General features: G+C 45.4%; 1 protein-coding gene across 1 annotated transcript in view; it reads right to left on the reverse strand.

Annotated features, from left to right (window-relative positions):
• The window catches only part of WTIP (WT1 interacting protein), a 91,484-nt gene that overhangs the window by 20,167 nt on the left and 53,636 nt on the right, over positions 1–17,681 (reverse strand). Inside the window, exon 3 of the mRNA XM_026107608.2 lies at positions 5,956–6,023. Coding sequence (XP_025963393.2) covers positions 5,956–6,023 — 68 coding nt within the window. The remainder of the gene's footprint in view (positions 1–5,955; positions 6,024–17,681) is intronic.

Here is a 17,681-nt window from a genome sequence, read left to right on the forward strand (position 1 = left end):
GATAGAAGATAAGGCCCCGTGTGTTCTCTGTAACCCGTTTCTGTGTTGCAGCGGCCAGTTACAGAGCAAAGGGACTATGCCTATAGCAAGGAGAAGGGTAACCTGAGCAAGTACCTAGTGCTGGTGTAGGGGGGAAGAAGGAACAGAAAATCCCAAGGACTGGTCAGAAGGGAGAAGGAAGATTCAAGAAGCAGCCGGCAGGCTTGCAAAGCACAGCTTCGGTTTGCTGGGCAGTGCTGCTGCTGGCTGCTTGCCCACCCTTCTGCCCTAGCCTCAGTTCTTGCCTCTCCCTGCGCTGAGTTGGGAAAGAGGGACCGAAGCCAGGGCCGGAAGCCACAGCAGCGAGAGCAACCCACGCTGGGGGCTGGCCACGCTCTGGGATGGGAGGGGACAGAAAAGGGGCACCCAAAGTCCTTCCTCTTGGATACTTGCAATGTGTTAAGTCTCTCTTCATGGTTGGCATGAGCAAAATGAAGAAGTTTTTACAGCATTTTCCTTTCAGGATTTATGGGTAAAGTGACAGATCTTCCTCCAATCTTACTCACTGAAATAGCTGAACAGTTTTGGATGAAACTTTCAACAATAAATGACAAGAAAGTTAGCCAGAGGCAAAAACCTGGTGTGGAGAAGTTCAGCCTAAATGATTAAATCTGGCAAAGTTAAAAGGCAATGAAAGAAATAATCTTAGAAGGGGAAGTTTTGGATGACCTGAATGCTATGCACTGCAGCTTGTGGTGTCTATAATAGGTTATTTCCATAGCATCTGAGTGTCTTCCAGTAGTGCATTAAGCAATGTAACTAACATCTGTCACATGAGGTTCATTTTCCTTCTTATCTCCTCCCTGGAGGGAAATTCTCTCATTTCTTAACCTCTACTGGACCCCCACTCAATAATGTTCATTACCTCAAGAGAAAAAGGAAAAGCCTATCAAAAAGAAGGGGGAAAAAAAAGATAATAGATCTAAGATTCAGGCTGCTTTGGTGACATTTTTAAAGTCTTTTTTGCCAAGAAAAACAGTAATTTCTTTTAAATTTCTTTATGTGATATTTAAGCATTGAAAAGGAAAGACACATTAAAATTATTGAGCTATTTTTCCTTCACCTGTGATTATGCAGCAATTTATCAACAAAATGGAACAAGAACATCTGACTGGGATTATTTATTATACAGTAAGGCATTTATTTTTTGCTCACTTCACCAGGAACAGTGTCCCTGTTATGGCTAGTTAGCCATCTGTGTCCTAAGAGCTTTCAGGGAAGGATTAAACTGTCATTTGTTTTATTTCCTTTCATGAAATAACTATTGTAACAGGGCTAAAAGCAAGAGTTGGATACTGCTGGTCTTGCTACCTTAAGGTGGCATGGAAAAGAGTAACCATTATCTTGTTATCTTCCCTAGAACCAAAGCAAATCATTGTACAGTTGTTGGGTTTGTTGGTTTTTTTTTTTTTTGGAACTATTCCCATTCAATAATATCCTATCTTGATACTGAAGTGGTTCTACTAACAATCACAGAGATTAGACGTCTCTGCACCATGCTTAGGCAGAAGTGGAAGTACCAGTGATTTTTTTTTTTTAAATCTGATTTATTCACTACATTTAGCCAAGATGGTCTGGGTTTAAGCACTGACAGACTTTACAGCTGATTAGGGCTGTAATTGGGAGGCTGATAAAAATAAAGAAAGAAAAGAGAGGGATGCCATATCCTTATCACGTGGTAAGGGTTTACCAGCCCTAACGCCTTCCTTTGCAGCCCTGCACACAAGAAGATTGGCACCATTCACGCACGGCCGATCATGGCAGTTCCATTTGGCATCTCCTCCCCAACTACAATTCCATCAGAGGGTCTAAAAACTTCTAGTACTTCTTCCCTGGAAAGAATGAGCAAAATAAGCCTTCTGATTCAGACAAAGATAATCTGTGCCCTCAATAAGAGCAAACATGTGGGAAAACTATTTGTTAGAAGAATGTACCTTGCAGCTATTGCCAAAGATTTTGATGGGTGTATCTGTGCTTTGGATAGCTTTATGGCTGCGCAGTGGAAATTGCTCATAATGAATGATAACATCTACTTTTCTATAACACCTTTCGTCCAGAAATCAAAAGCGCTTTACAAAAAAAAAGAAGGGAGGGGGCCAGATTTTAAATGATTGATGCTAGGAGATCCTCATGTCACACCTATGGACTAATTTTTTTTGAAACAGCTTGGTAGTCAAAGTTCTTTGGCACTTACCATGCTTTAAATGACAACTGAGTTCTCTTAAAAAATGTGGCCCATAAAGCATTTCACCATTGAAACGCAAATGCTTTTAGAGTTTGGAGAGAGACGCCCTTCAGCGGCTGGCACAAGCTCTGTGCCGAACCTCAAACGGGACAGTTTAGCCAAGGAGGGCAAGCCCCACTCTTACTAGAGGTGCCAAACATTTCTACAGACCAGATAATGTTGTTTGTTAAAGTTGTCTTCAAGAACCATAATAATATTGCAGTGAATTCAACACATCTCCTTTGATGGAGAGAAAGAGCTGATCTGTCTTGAGTGGGAGTTAAAGAACCATGTACCTCGTATGAGCTACAAGCTACAGTTCTGGAGACTGCTTCTACAGGAGCAGTTCTGACAAGGAGAACAGCAGTATCACAGGAAAATTAAAATACTAACACTTAACGGGAAAAAATTAAACATTTCTAAAAGTTCCAATAGAGATCCCTAAATAATCTCCATTCTTTCAAAGATGTTTCTACATTGACTGGTTCACAGCAAGAAGTGGTCCAGCTCTTTTGCCTGTCCTTGCTCACGTGCCATTAACTGCAGTACCAGGGTGGGGTGCTGCTTCCTCCGGTGTGTCACCTGGACCACTCCTGCCGGACATTCCCAGTATGGGGCAGGGTGACAGCGAGGAAGCACCTGCAGCAGAGTAACAGGACACGCAGAGGCAGCACAGTCTCTGGGAAACAGTGCAAAGATTAGCCTGCTGTCGCTACTGCAAGTTTACAGACCTCTCCATTTATTATTACATGGATTTCACCAATGACCACAGCATGATAGGCACAGTCCCCTCCTGCCAAAATTCTCAGGAGCTGCTCCGCTTCTAACTCCTGTTTTGTTTGTAACATAAATGAAATAACCTGGTCACAGACTGCAGGGCTGCAGATCCACGAAGCCATGACCAGACTCCCATACATATATGACATTTTAAGGCTTCTCATAGTTCCCAGGCAAAGAAAAGCCAAGTAAGAGAACAAACACCAATGGGAGTCCGTATTTTGTTAGGAGAAATACAATTATAATGTAGACACACTGCCTCCATTTCCTCCCCCAAATTAAAATCATCTTTTCCTATGTTGTTACATAAGAATACAGCCAAATCTGATCCGCTGTGCCTTAGACTGTATTTTAGAGGCCAAAAAGAGGCTAGAACGAGCTAGCAGACAAGTCCCCTGGTGCAAGAAGTGCTGAAGGGAAGCGTGCATACTCTTGCTGCTACTCTAGCTCAGGACCGAGGCTTCCAGGGAGGGAAGAGGCAGGTCTTTGTGGGGCACCAATGGACTCAGGCCTATGGGACAGCTCAGGAGACTGCTACAACGTACAGCAGCTCCTAGAGCTCTGCTGGCTCTCTCCTCTAGGCCTGCAAAGCTTGCATGGCAGTTGTTGAGGGCAAAATTAGCCTAACACATCCTGAGACAGTTTTTTACTTCCCCCTCCTGCCCAGCTTCATTGCAAATGAGTGTCCCTATGGCTAGGTGACATGTCTAGAACTAGAGAGGGCCATGAGCTTGAGAAGAAAGGTGAGGAACAAGCCCTCTGTGACAAGAAGGGGGACTAAACAGATGCCCTAGAGAGTCTGTGTCCTATCTTTTACTTCTCTAATATCCTACTGTGGTGCTGTCAGCTGAAAATCCATATATAAAGCTGAACTAAGGTTTGGAGTTACAGCAGAGATTGAAATCTTCTGTATAACAGAAAAAGCACTTGACTATCTGCTTTGGACTTTTTTTTTTGGGGGGGGGGAGGGATTTCAAAGTGGTTAGGAGCAAGGCCTGGGAGTAAGAAGCTGTTAAAATGCCTTCCTTATTAAATGCAACTTTGCAGCCTTTTCCTGTGACTGCTAGGCTTTGAGCTTGTTCAGTCCACATAAATCTAAATTAAAATAGGCAAAGTTGCTTCATTTCATTAGGGAAGCAAGGCAATTCCTAGTATTCTTGCTTGTTATGATTTGCTGAAGGGAAGCTGAGAGAGAATGGAGTCACCTTCTGAGAATCAGCTAATTTAACAGTTAGGGACAACGTCAAAATTTAATTTCTTTTGCTGCCTTATGCAGCAGACAGTTCCTTGGCCTGCTTCTCTCACTTGCCCCTGTGCTACTGGGAACCTGCTAAGATATACCAGTAGAAGGTTCAGACTTATGAATCTGTGCCTTACATGTCCAGCAGTTCCCTAACTTTCAGGAAGCTTATTCCTATCAGGTCCCCAACCCCAATTTTCTTGGGAAAATGACTGCAAGTAGGCAGTCTACTTGCATAGGCAAGTAGAAGCCTACTATGGAATGGGCTAAAGACTTTTCCTCCCTCTGAAAACTGAATGTTATCCAAAAAGAAATTTAGATTTTTACATTCAAAATTGTTATGTTTAGGCTGAAACTGCATAATAACAACAATCACATTGTTAAGTCTGTATGAAAGGTTTTGATCATGGGGAATTCAAAATAAGACAATTCAAAACAAAAATCTCAAATGTTTGAACCCTTTCATCTCATATTCCACCTTTTCTCCCTCTCCCTGTGTTTCTGCAGGAACACAGGAAAGAGCTGAAAAAAAGCATGGGAGAAAAAAATAATTTTACCTCCAAGAAACATGTAAAAGAGTAACGTATTTTAATTATAACAAGAAACCTCTTTTCTGCAAAAAATACAACTTGCTCTTTTCGACAGGCTCCAGCTGTGGTAGGCTGAGCAAAGGTGTAACTCATGAAGGCAAATATGGCTTATATTTTAGGAATTTCGAGGATTTTTATGGATTGCATTGATGAGAAATGCATTTCCATTCTCTGAAGTGCCAATAACATTTTTGTTGTGGGATATACTTTGAGGAATTCCTTTGCAGAAAGGATGGCAATATACTAATTAGAAATTGAAGGTCATTCTTGAAGACCTAGGCTGTAAATGAATGTTATTTCAATAAATAAAGGTGCTGTGAATTCAACATATTGATTCTCCATCCTATAAGCTAAAGTACATCAATCCTCTCTGATTTCAACTCCCAGCCACGTTGTCCTCTTAATCTTAATTATAAATGGTCTGCCAGTTATCAAATCTTTCTCTGTGTAAGTACTGCACAATCCTCACCCTTAATTGCACAAATATTTTATTTTTGGAACAACGCAGCTCAGCAACATGCTTCATTTTTCTTTTCATGACTCAGTCTCTATTAAAGCACAGCATTTATAAAAGCTCTGGGTGTGTGGAGAGAAAATTAGTTGCTCCTCCGTGGCTAACAGTTTTTAGCTAATCACAATGCAGCTCCACATCACTCCTAGCAGAGCAGTGATTAAAACTGTGCCTGTAACAAAGCAACATTGTACACAGCGATGACGTGCTCCAGTCAAAAACGTCTCCCCTCTTGTTATGACTGGTATTCCCCAGATGTTTGACTTTGAGCTCTAGCTTGGCAAGCAAGGCTTTGTGGCTGCAATTCAAGTCCAAAGCTTGAGCAGCTCGTGTTTATTCTCATAATTTACACATTGTGATGGCTTATGGACAGTTAGGCACTTGGTTTCATAGCCACCGCTTCAAACTAAGGGCCTGATCCTGTCTTCATGGAGTTGATGATAAAATGCTTTGCAATTCCAACAGAGGCAGAAGTAGGCCCCGGAAGACTAGACTGTCTCTCAAAGCAAACAAGCCAATATAAAAGAAAAATTTGGTTTAAAAACAATGAAAAAATGCCTGAAATCTTACTTACTAGGAAGTCTTCTTCACAGTACACTTTACCATTGACATTGTAGAATGCTTTTCCTCGTAGTCTTCTCCCTGTTAAAATATTTTACTGTCAGTATTTTGTACTCTGTTTCCAAGCTTAGGCATTCAGGACAAAAGATAAAAAATACACCCTCCTGTGCCTGTTAACATGGCCAGTTCCTAGCTTTTTTTCTCACTGGACTGTCAATCCAGATACCTGGGTGAGAATTAGGCTCTAGTCTCCATCATACATTAACAAATTCCTTATCAACTGAATTTGACCTGTAGGTATGGGTTCGGGAACGCAGGTGATTCCAGTTCCTGGTAAATTTGAAACCTAAACCCCCAAATGATTATTCTGGTGGGAAAAGCTCATTTGTAAATCAAAACAATTTTCTTTGCAGGTCAAGTCATACCTGGGATAACCCACTTGGGATGAACCCAATGCATTTGACTCTGAAGGACAACAAGCATGGAACAGCAGCACATTAATGTTGCTGTCACCTTTCAAAATATTAATACATTAATCAATGCTACAACAGCTAGACCTGTAGCAACCTGCGATACTAAACCAGCACAAGGCACAGGGAAGCACAGAACAGCACTGAAAACAAGAGATTTCATTTTCAAGTTTGAACATTTGCTGTTTTATTGGAATTAGCTGAGCTCTTATTTACTGTGTATGGGATCATCATAAATTGACGGTTCCCTTTACAGTTAAGAAATATACAAGATTCCAGAAAGCCTCAACAAAAAATGTTAAAAAAAGGAATTCAGAAAACTATCAAATCCAACAGTTCTTAATATACGGCTGATCAAAAACATCTCTCTTGTACGCCAGAGTGGTTCCACTGAAGGCGATGACATTGTGTCAGCGTAAACCAGCAAGGGAGAAGAGTAACCAGACTCACCCTGATTCAGCTTGTTTCCAGCCAGTGTCAGGGTCCTATCTGGCCAAAGTTTCCAAATATTTGGGTGTTCTCATCAAACCGTTTGCAGCCTTGGTAAAGAGATGTCACGACGCCTAAGGGCTGCATATAAGCTGCCATTAGCAATGCACAGCAACAATACTGTTGGGGACACAGACCCAGGAAAAGGGCAAAAGACTCTGTCTTTACAGGTCATCAGACAAACGGTCTTCGAATTCACTGTTGAAACTTTCACTCCACCGAACAAGCCTGGACTTCTCCCTAACGTCCCAAGGATGGGAACCTCCACCATAAACACTGCCTATCCTTGCTGAGAGTTTAAATCTCAGGGCTGGCGAGCTCTGAGCTAGCTGGCAGAGAGCAGAGTGGCAGAAGTGCTCTCCACAGTTTCCATAAACAATGTTGAGGAAAATATGATTAATTTTCAGTGCTTAAAAGTGCCTTTTACACGTTGCCACTGTGATCTGATCCTGGGAAACAGCGTGCGGCACAAAGTTGGGATTGGGCTGATGCTTTTGGGAAATCACATGCTGCATGTGGTTGTCTGGCGGTTTTACTGTCGTGCTCGAGTGAAATGCTTCTTTTGTGTGCACATTCTTGGGCTTTAGATCTCACAAGCTTCCGTCTCCATATTACTGGTAGGTGGAGTCAGTTATTTTTTGACTTTCTTACTGCCTGGTAGCCGTGGTTGGGGACCAGGATCCTGTTACCCTGGGCAGTACACTGAGACTACGAATCTTCTCTCAGAGACTCTCATGTAAAACTGGTTCATCCACTAAGTCAGTGACAGAAACAAGACACAGGGCTGGAACAGCTCTTAGGGGGTCATGATGCTTCTCTCAAGAGAGACACAGGAGCAACTACCTCTAAATCTTCCCTGTTATGCACCCAAGCTGTTCTTAAAACTCTCCAGTGGAAGAGATCCATGACCTCCCTTAATAGTCTGCCCTAGTTCTCAGCTACACTTCTAGCAAGAGTACAGGGTTCTTTTCTTAGTATCTAACTGCAATTGTCAAGGAAGCAGTAAATTTCATTATATCCTTCCCCTGTGAACGTGGTGAGCAAGCCATTCCCCTGTCTGACTGACTTATAAATCTTTAGGCTCACGACTCTTTGAACAGAGTCCTTTACAGAACTATAAATCTGCTTCAAAATGACCTTCAAACTTTTGATTCCTATGAGGACCTGCTCAAAATTGAACTTACAGCAGACATAGTGCATCACCACCAGTATTTTGGTAAAGGACTAGGGAGGACACAGCCTCACGCCCAACGGAAGAGCTGCCACCGCTTCCACGAGTCCTCTGGCACCCGTTAGCTCCTCTGCTCTTGCCTGCAGTGCCTGTTTCAGGTTTGCTAAAGAAAATGGCTGATGCTCCTTCCCAAAGGCCCGGCTCTACAAACTGTTTCGTTCTGGAGCCCCGAGACGTACTTCCTCCCTGCTGAGTCCTGCTCAGCTAGTCAGCTCCCCTCCTGCCTCTCCTCCCTGCCTGCCGAGCTGCCTTCAGGATACCTCTTCCCTGACTGCCCTCTCCAGACACAACCGTTCCTCCCACCGCTGCCATTTCTTCCCTCTGGCTCAAAACCCACGACTCGGCTGTCACTGCCATCATGCTCACAACCCTCCTCCCCGGCTCCTCTTCCAGCCTTGGGAAGCTGCCTCCACCTCACGCACACCCTTGCAGCGGCTCCTAGAGCCTACCTGCTTTCCACCCGGGAAGGGCACACAGGTCAGGCACCCAGCAACCTCCGGGCCTGAAGCGTGCATCCACCTCCAGCCAGACTCACGACCCCTGTCAGCGGGCCCCAGAGCTGTCCAGGCCGGTGCACTCGTGCCGGTGTCCTCGCACGCCGCGGCAGGGACTGAACCGGCTCCGAGCACCCCCAAGCGTGCGCTGACTCGCGGCAGCAGCTCACGGCAGAGGTGAGCCCCTGCCTCGCAGCCTTCCACGCACGCGTCCCCCTCCAAGCCCACCACCCACAGCAAGCACCACCCCGGCCCGGACTGCACAGTCAGGCCAGCAAATAATAAACCTCTCCAGTGCCTCCAGAACCACGCCATGCAAACAAACAAACATCATTCTTGAGGGAACACGAAAGCCTTGGCTTCGTATCCATCTTTAATCACCTACTAAAGCTCTTTATTGCCTGACAGACTGTCCTCTGCTGCAGGTATTACTCCTAAGTCACGCAAGCCACTGCGATCCGGGCAACACAAGAGCCTAGTTTCCAGAGGTAAGTCCCATTAAGAGTCACTCAAGCTTGCTCAGTGTGGTTTGCGTGGCATGTTGTTGTTGTTGTAATTCCTTGCTGCGCCTCTAAACACACAGAGCCTGTGCCAGCCTGCTGGGAGTCGCACCCAGCGCAAGCCCGGCAGCGCCGAGCAGGAAGCCCGTGCCGATCGCAGGCCCCGCGAAGGTGCGGGAGGCAGGCTGGCGGGGCGGCGGGCAAGGAGGACGTTCTGCAAGGAAAGGAAACTCCCTGGAAAAAAAACCCACTGTCCTCTGCCCAGCTGTGTCATGCTGTCTCTACCCAAATGGAAATAAAGGAGCTAATAATAAAGTACTGTAAAAAGAAGTGAGAGAGAAAGGAAAGAGCCAAGAATGGCTTCTTAAAGTATATGTTGGTTCTGCAAGACCTGCAAGGACACATGATTTGCTTTCAGATGGTGGAAATAAAATGACCACACCCAGGCCAGGAACTTGTCTTCTACATGCTGATGCAGCATTTCCAAATTACTCACAGGGACTGGCTCAGTCAATGCAGAAAACCTGCCTGCTTATTTCAGATGGTAAATCTCCAGCCATCACTCTCCCCACACGCCCATTATGGTTAGAAGCAGCAAGATAATTAGGGACAAATCCTGAACTCTAGCCCTGGAAGGATTTCTGCAGCAAGAGAATGCCTTAAGTCAGGGCAGGCATCAGCATCTCCTAGGGACTGCACAAGGTGTATGAAGATCCACATTGCATCCCAACGTTCACCAGAGAGCCTGGTAGTGCTAACAGTGGTGGAAACACCCCAATTCTGCTCCTGTTACTGCAGAGCAAAGCACCCATAGAAGAAGTCAATCAGGTCTGATTCTTCCATGACCAGGAAGGAGTGGGAAGCCTATGATCCACAGCAAGTAAGGCAAAATGATGCTGCGGACTAGCTCTCAAAGATGCTTCTGTTATCAAACTTTTCATGGGCAGCCGATCGCCCTAGGACGTGAAACAACCTCAACTCGCTCAAGTGCAGTAAAACTGCAAGCCCCCGTCTCAGCCAGTGCACAACTTGTGAGCCCCTGCTTACTGATTAGGCATGCCTCTACAAACCCACCGCCCTGTCAGAAACAGACGGCTGACCTCCCCTTTCTTATAGCTGACATGGTAAAAAAGCCACAGTTTTATATTACACTCCTAGAGCAACGCCTTTCAAAACTGAGGAAAAATATCATTTTCCCCATTATACAGATGAGAAAACCACGCCACGTATTAGGGAACTGACTTGCCCAAACTCATAAAGCAGGCAAGCAGCTTACTCACATGATAATTACTATTATTAGCAATAATTAATAAGATTGACAGGCCTTTTACCTTAGAGGAATTTCATTCAGGGATAGTACAATAATTATCTCATAAACAAGAAACAGCGAGTTATCACACAAATAGCATGAACTACAGTATACTGGCTTCTACGTACTGAATTTCAGAAATAAAAGCAAAAACATTTTCTGTTTGCCCTCCAGAAAAGTTTGCTAAATGACAGCACTGAGCAAAGTTAAACACCAAGCTCTGTGGGTGCCGGGGATCATATAAATACTGCAATAAATAGAAAAGCGCCAGCAATCACAATCAGTGAGGAGCCGCAAACCGAAAGGAGGTCCAGGCTGTGCTCCCGCAGCGCCGGCACAGCGCTCCCTGAGCCGCCCTCGCGCTTGGAGGCCGCAGAGCCGAGACGGGGCCGTACCACGCAGGCTAGTGTAACCGCCCCCCGCTCGCTTGCGCGGCTTCCTTCCCCGAGCGCTGGAGCAACGCTGGGACCTGCGCAGCAGTAGCCTGCTCCACGCGGCCGTAACCTATTATTGCCAGTCAGGCAGAGGTTACAAGTCAAAACCAGTGACACTGCTTTAGCCAGCTGAGTCGAGCGCCTGGCCAGCTAGACAAGGCAATACCATCTGCATGCCGGTACAAAGAATCTGCTGCCTGGTTTTCCTTTAAATGACGGAGGAAATCCAAGTCCAAGTTACTATTTGCTTTTACAATATTGAAACAAAAGCCAGCATTTCTGACAAAACTTGATACAACTTGCAGATAGCTCATTATAATAATAACGAGCAGCCTACCACAGAATGCACAAATACGGGGTTTCACAAACACAGCGCTCCTTTCCTCGTCCTCCGCCTTTAGCTGGATCCCTCCCTTGGCACGTCCGCCTGTCAGAGCAGTCCTGTACAGCACCAAGGGAGAGTGCCGTCTCACACCGGGCCGGGAGAACAGCGGGTCGGCCTAGAACGCGTGGGGAGACCATGATAAACGCCCAAAGAGAGGGCAAAACGCCACTCAGCCTGCAGCTTATAGGGAAGCCCTTTTTTTGCCTGCATGGTTTTTAGCCTTGCTTACTACAGAAAATAAAGCTTATGTGCTCACAGAGACAACATATGCCCATCTGCTAACTTGCAGACTTCTTGGCCGACATCAACAAATTCGACAGGGTAGAGAGCTTGGGGTAGTGGGGTCCCGACGCATTGCGTGGATGGCGGAGACCTTGCAAACGTCCAGCTAAGAGTGTGACGTTTCAAGCAGATCTTCTTGCATAAAGTGTGAGCTAGAAACGACTCTGTCACAGAAAAAGATCACAAGTGGTGTTCACAAACAAGACAACAAACATCCAAAGGAAACCAGGCTTTTGGGAACTATGGTTTACTTTATAAAATGAATTTATCCAATTTAGGATTGCTCAATATTTAAAATGTGCCTAATAATTATTTCCTGCAGGACTTCTACATCCCAAGTGTAGCAAAGCACAAGTGAAGAACAGCAGAACAGCATGGCTTTAGCAAAGGCCTGGGCATCAGGCAGCAAGTCTAAGCTTTGCCTTGCAAAAGGAAAATGACCCACAGTTGACACAGGCTGTCCACAGCTATTCTCTCCAGGCTCCGCAACACTTCACTGGTGGTGAAAACACACCAGTCAGGAAGCCAACATGGGGTAAAACTTTTTCCAACACTGTTTCAAAAGCTGCTCCAGGCCTCATGGAACAAAATGTGAATCAGATCAGCTTTTATAGTCTCAAGGAGGTGCTCCAAAACAGCAACAAAAATGTCCTGCTCCTTCTCTACTAGCAGTGAAAGCATCTCCAGAGCCCTTCCAGAAGAGGAAGTCTGCTGCTGTTAGTAATGGGGTTTTTGCCTAGGGAAGTGAGTTTACCGAGTCACAGCCTTCAGTGGTAGGTACGCAGTCTTGCACAGAAAAATGCCTCTCAACACCCCCCCCAATGTAAAACAGGAGATAGCACTGTCTCACTGTCACAGCAAGGTTGCTAGGCCTAACTACTGTTTGCAGAGTGCTTTGAAGTTTAAAAGTGCCAAGCATTATTATAATATTTTAAGTACTTTGACGATTAAAAACATGCAACTGTTGGGTAATAATCATGATTTACTAGTATCGTAGTGTAAGCAAGCTCGTGAGAAGTCTGCATTGTCTCACGGGCTGACACTGCTTGCAAAGAGCTCCCCTCTGACACGCCGGCAGCGCCGCGCTCAGCCTCGCCTCCTAAATAACGCCCGACACATCTCGGAGACTACCAACGCCGTCAAAAGATACACCAATGTACTTCCTAAGCATCGTGATCTCGGTCATGATATTTTAGATATATGTGCCTCTTCTTGTAACTTCATGGAGGAAAGTTTTAGCATTAGACAGTAAGAACAAAGCAAAAGATGACTAATAATATCCTTTTATTTCAAATGTTACAACTGTGTGTAACAAGAGGCCTGTACTTTACTCAGAAGTTGTTAATTAAAGCATCCCTATATGAAATACAAAGAGTTCAACTGTAGGTATTGCTCCTAAAGATAAGGAAACTTCCTTTGTTAAAGCAGATGTAATTAAAAGCTGGAACTGCCAAAGTTATCGCCATGGAATAACATTTGAGTACCTGCCATTCCTGTTCTTTGGAGACATGCCTGGGTGGGTCTGAGCACACCCCAGCGGAGACCCCGGCTCTGCGGGGGCTTCTCGGCAGGGCCACCCCCCCTCGCCTGCAGGGCAGGAGCGAGGAGCTGGCTGAGACGGGAGCACGCAGCACCGCTGTCGCTCCCTCTCCGAGGGCCGCAGCCCCTCTCCTTTCAGCTGCTGGCCGCAGCGAGCCCGCCTGGCACGTCCCCGAGCGCCCCGCCTGCCCAGCTCTGCTCCCCCTCGGGTCTGGCACGTCCCCGAGCGCCCCGCCTGCCCAGCTCTGCTCCCCCTCGGGTCTGGCACGTCCCCGAGCGCCCCAACTGCCCAGCTCTGCTCCCCCTCGGGTCGTGGCTCAAGGGGAGCAGAGGATGCCAGCGCAGCACTTGGAGAAGTGCACCCATAAACTGCAAGAGCTCCCCACTCGTTTCAGAAGAGCACAAATATAACCCTGACATCCTTTTTAACAGCTGTTTCTGAAGTGCAAAAAAAATCACTTTGCTTTTTTTGCTAGTATTTCTTCCCCTGTTATGTTTTATTTTATGAATTTTCAAGTCTAAGGCTAAGTGGGACATTCAGTAAAGAATTTCTGCACTTCCGAAGTTTTGGTTCATGACTCACCCAGCCTTCTGCGCACAGCAGCCCCTGGCTTTTCATGCCTGACTGACTGATGAATTGTGCATATCTGTTTTATTAAGCAATGTCAAACATGGACCTAATTGCTTGTTAACAGCTTCAGATGCCATCTTTGCAATGACTGATGCGACAGCATCATTACTGGTCTCATGATAGTATCTCCAGTGACAGTCTCCCAAAGTGTCCAGACTAAAGTGACACGTAAACATACATGCTGAATTAATACACAACATTCGCTCAAACATTTTGCAGCTGCCATAATAGGGAAGGAAAATTCCTGTGTACAAGTGCAATCAGACCGGACACAAAGCAACTTGGCCTGAGCAAAAGTTGGGTTTCTGTTCCCACTGTCAACCCGGGAACGGTGTTTCCATCATTCCTTTAAGAAAACTCAGGCCAGAGGGCCAAACCCAGTAACTCCGTTTGAAAAAGCCCCTGGCGTAACTCAGGGGCTGCCCTGACCAAGAGCGGCGCTGCCAGGGCTCTCCGTGGGCTGCCGCAGCTCCCAGACGCGGGAGCACCCCAGCGTCCCCGCCACACCTTACGCTGCAGCGAGGGCCGCGGCGGGGCCGTCCCAGGCGTCCCCGTGGGGTGCCCGGCGCCCGGCACGGCAGCGCACGCAGCTGCCGCGGGCTGCACCCGGGAGCGGTGCACATGGCAGCACGGCCAGCGCAGCCTCGCTGGCTGTGCAAGGTGCCCCCGAGCTCCGAAGAGCACCCGCGTGCTCCTCGAAAGCACACACTGCTTCCCCTGTGCCTTCTAATAACGTCGGGCATCCAGATGGCAAAAACGCTGGGTTAAAAAACAAAGGTATACATTTTAATCGCTGAGAAACGAGGACCAAAATAACTCAAAAGCTTAGAGGCAAATGAAACACCCAGAATCCGATCTGTTCTCTGCAAACCCTGAGGCTAGAAAATGACTATACCTGAAAAATGGGAGCTAAAATTTAAGTCATTAGATGATTCTAGGGGCTGATATTTCAAGAAAAATACCAAGTTTTGAGGGGTGTGTGTGGAATAAATGTAGAGTAAATCATTGAAAATATTAAATATGAACTCATTTCTGTTACCTCCCCTGTCCAGCTATCTCAGGATAAAACTGATGCTGGATTCCACCTAGGAGATGGATTTTCTCTCACTGTGTAGAGGACACTTGCCTGCCCAGGACTCAGAGAAGTGCCAAAAGAAAACAAAAGCTTCCAATACTATTCATTTATTTATTAGCATTTCTCCTTCACTCCCATGTGAGTTTGGGCCTGCAGCTCCCCATCCCTCCCGCTGGCTTATCCCTGCATATCTGCATAGAGATTTTCCTTATCCGCTCTCTGCTACTCCACCCGTTTGGAAACGGGGAGCACTGAGGCTGCTTTAGCCCCTGAATAACTGTTAATTCAAATTTTCTCCTCCGCCTCCTACAGGGGAGTTGTACAAAGCCCCCAAGCAACGTGAGCACCACTCTTCATGGCCGAGGAGCCATGGGGTCCGTGCAGCTCTCCTCGGAGCCAGACCCGCGGCCGGCGTGGCGTGGCGTCGCGGGGGCAGAAAGGCAGCGCAGGACCCTTTGTGCGGGGCAGCAGCTACAGAGGGAAACTGCGCTCCAGCCCCATGCCCTAGGACGGGTGGGGGGGGGTTCCATCCCCCACCGCCACTGCCTAGTCCCCTCCTCACAATGCTCAATTGCTGAGGCTTTGTGAAAGCAGGGGTGAATTTCTAGGGCTTTCAGGGTTTTTAAGATAGAAAAAAAAAATCAATGCCAAATTCCTTTGAATAGATGATACTGCATGTTGGCAGAAGCCACTTTTCACAGACTTCAGCCGTTTGAAATCTGAAACACTAAAAAGTGGCTACTGTGGATGTGCTGTATTCTTCTTTTCAAAGCAATCTGGCACACAGTTTTACTCCCCTGTTTCAGGACCCAATCCTGCATTCCTTTCACGCTCAGACTCCCATTGACTTTAAGGAATGCAGGATTGGATCCTAAATGTGTGCTTTACTCACACAATAGCTCCTCATGGTTACGATCTATTGAGAAAGGCACACTTTAAAAACCATTTGGAATTGCAGGCTCATCCAAAGGGCCAGAATGCTTGTAAAGATCTTGCATTATTTCAGGAAAAATGCTTGGTGTGTGAATTACACACACACACATTCACACATCTTTCTGGTTTCAAGCTGCAGGCACAGCTTGGTTTGAGATGCATCAAAATATTTTGAGCACTGGCCTGATAGCTAATAAAGAACCACGTGTAATTTTAGTTTTGGAAAAAAAGCAAAACTCTGAAAAAAAACCAAAGCAAACATATAAGCAGCTGAATCTGTAGGACGTTTTTTTTCAGGGAACGTTTGTAAAAGCCTTTTAAAGATCTGCACTGGCTAAGACAAAACAGAGTCCTGCAATGCGATTTTTGAGGATGCTGTATATTGAGTTACTAGGCTATTACGATGCAAATCTCAAATGTACAAGCTTTTTACTTGGCCATAAACACAAAACAGTATACATTGTCCTTGCAGAAGAAAAGGTTTGCTGCTAAAATAGCAGAAGCCCTACGTAAATAACCAACATTCTTTCTGCCTGAGGTCACTGACTTGGCCTATTCAATTCCGGCCTAGTCTGGGATTTGACAATCTAAGCAGGGGAGAGGCCCTTTCCTTTTTTTCAAAAGAATGCTGGGATTTTATTTGAAATTTAAACTCTTGCAAACAAAAGGTGGCATCGTATGCTAGAGGCCTATGAAGGTGGAGTACAGGATGTGTATTGTTTTCTCCCTTTACATAGATTCTTTCAGGAAAGAGTATTCAGAGTCTGTGAACAAATTCTAATCAAATATTATCATCAGGTAGACAGAAATAATATGATATTAATGAACAGTTTTAACAGATTAGGAGATTTACTTTTAAAAAATACCGATGCACGGAAAGCATAAAAATCTGAGTGATAACTTAAAATAAATTATTTTTAAAATCCTAATGTAAAATTCCTCCATAGTTTAAGCTCCTGTACTAAAACATATTTGTATGTCGAAAAAAGGTTTTCTCTGCAAATTAATTGCAGCTACAAAATCAGAGTTCATTTTCTATCTCTACCTCAAGTTGATCTTTCCTAGAGAGGCAGATGGTAGATAACTGTTTTTCTTTCTGATTACTGTTTGCCCAGCTCTTATTAGGCCACTCACAAAAGTACACGTGTATAATACAATTATTCAATTCCATTTACGGGCCGCTAATCAGACTCTGCATTGCTCTCTGCTCTGCGCAACCTTTCCAGCAGCAAACAGTGTGCAAGTTGCTATCGCATCAAAATAATGGTATTCTACACCTCATACTGCACATCATAGATTATATTAAGTTGAATTTGCAGCTGGTGTAGATCATCACAGCATCCCTGAATTCATGACAATTTATACAAACTGTAGACCTGCCCCAAGATATTATCTTTACTAGAAAAAATGTCCATCTTTGCTATGTGCTAGCTAACATGTGGTAAAATCCAGGTGAAAACAAGGCAATTTTTCATTTTGACATGTTTGTAGCTCAAGGTAAACTTCAGATTTTCCTCTGTAGTTTACCTTAAGCTGCCACGATGTCAAAATGACAAACTTCATTAGCTTCTCTAGAATTTTGCATTTTGTGTTAGCTATCACATTGAAGAAAACACCTTTCTCTCCAGAAATCAGGCCTTTGCTGCCAAGAAACCTTGCTTTTTTGCAACAAGGCAGGTAACGTGCCACAGCTGTCTTCCTCTGACAACTGCTCTGCAGCGTTCACAGCCACAGAAGTCTGCAAAATCCGAGCTAGGTGGAGGAGATGGGGAGGGTACATTCCTGCCCCAACCTAGCTGCTTGACTTCAACTGCTCGTCTCCAGCCAGACTATGTAGATAGCTGGCTAGTATCTTTTGTTACCTTGCTGGAAAACCCCACCTTTTTTGGCCGGGTATCCATAATCTCCGTGCCATGTTTATTCTAGTGTGGAATTCGCTCTTCCTTTTCCCTCCTACTCTTCAGTCA

The sequence above is a fragment of the Dromaius novaehollandiae genome, chromosome 13 (genome assembly GCF_036370855.1).
Source record: "Dromaius novaehollandiae isolate bDroNov1 chromosome 13, bDroNov1.hap1, whole genome shotgun sequence".
Classification (NCBI taxonomy): Eukaryota; Metazoa; Chordata; class Aves; order Casuariiformes; family Dromaiidae; genus Dromaius; species Dromaius novaehollandiae.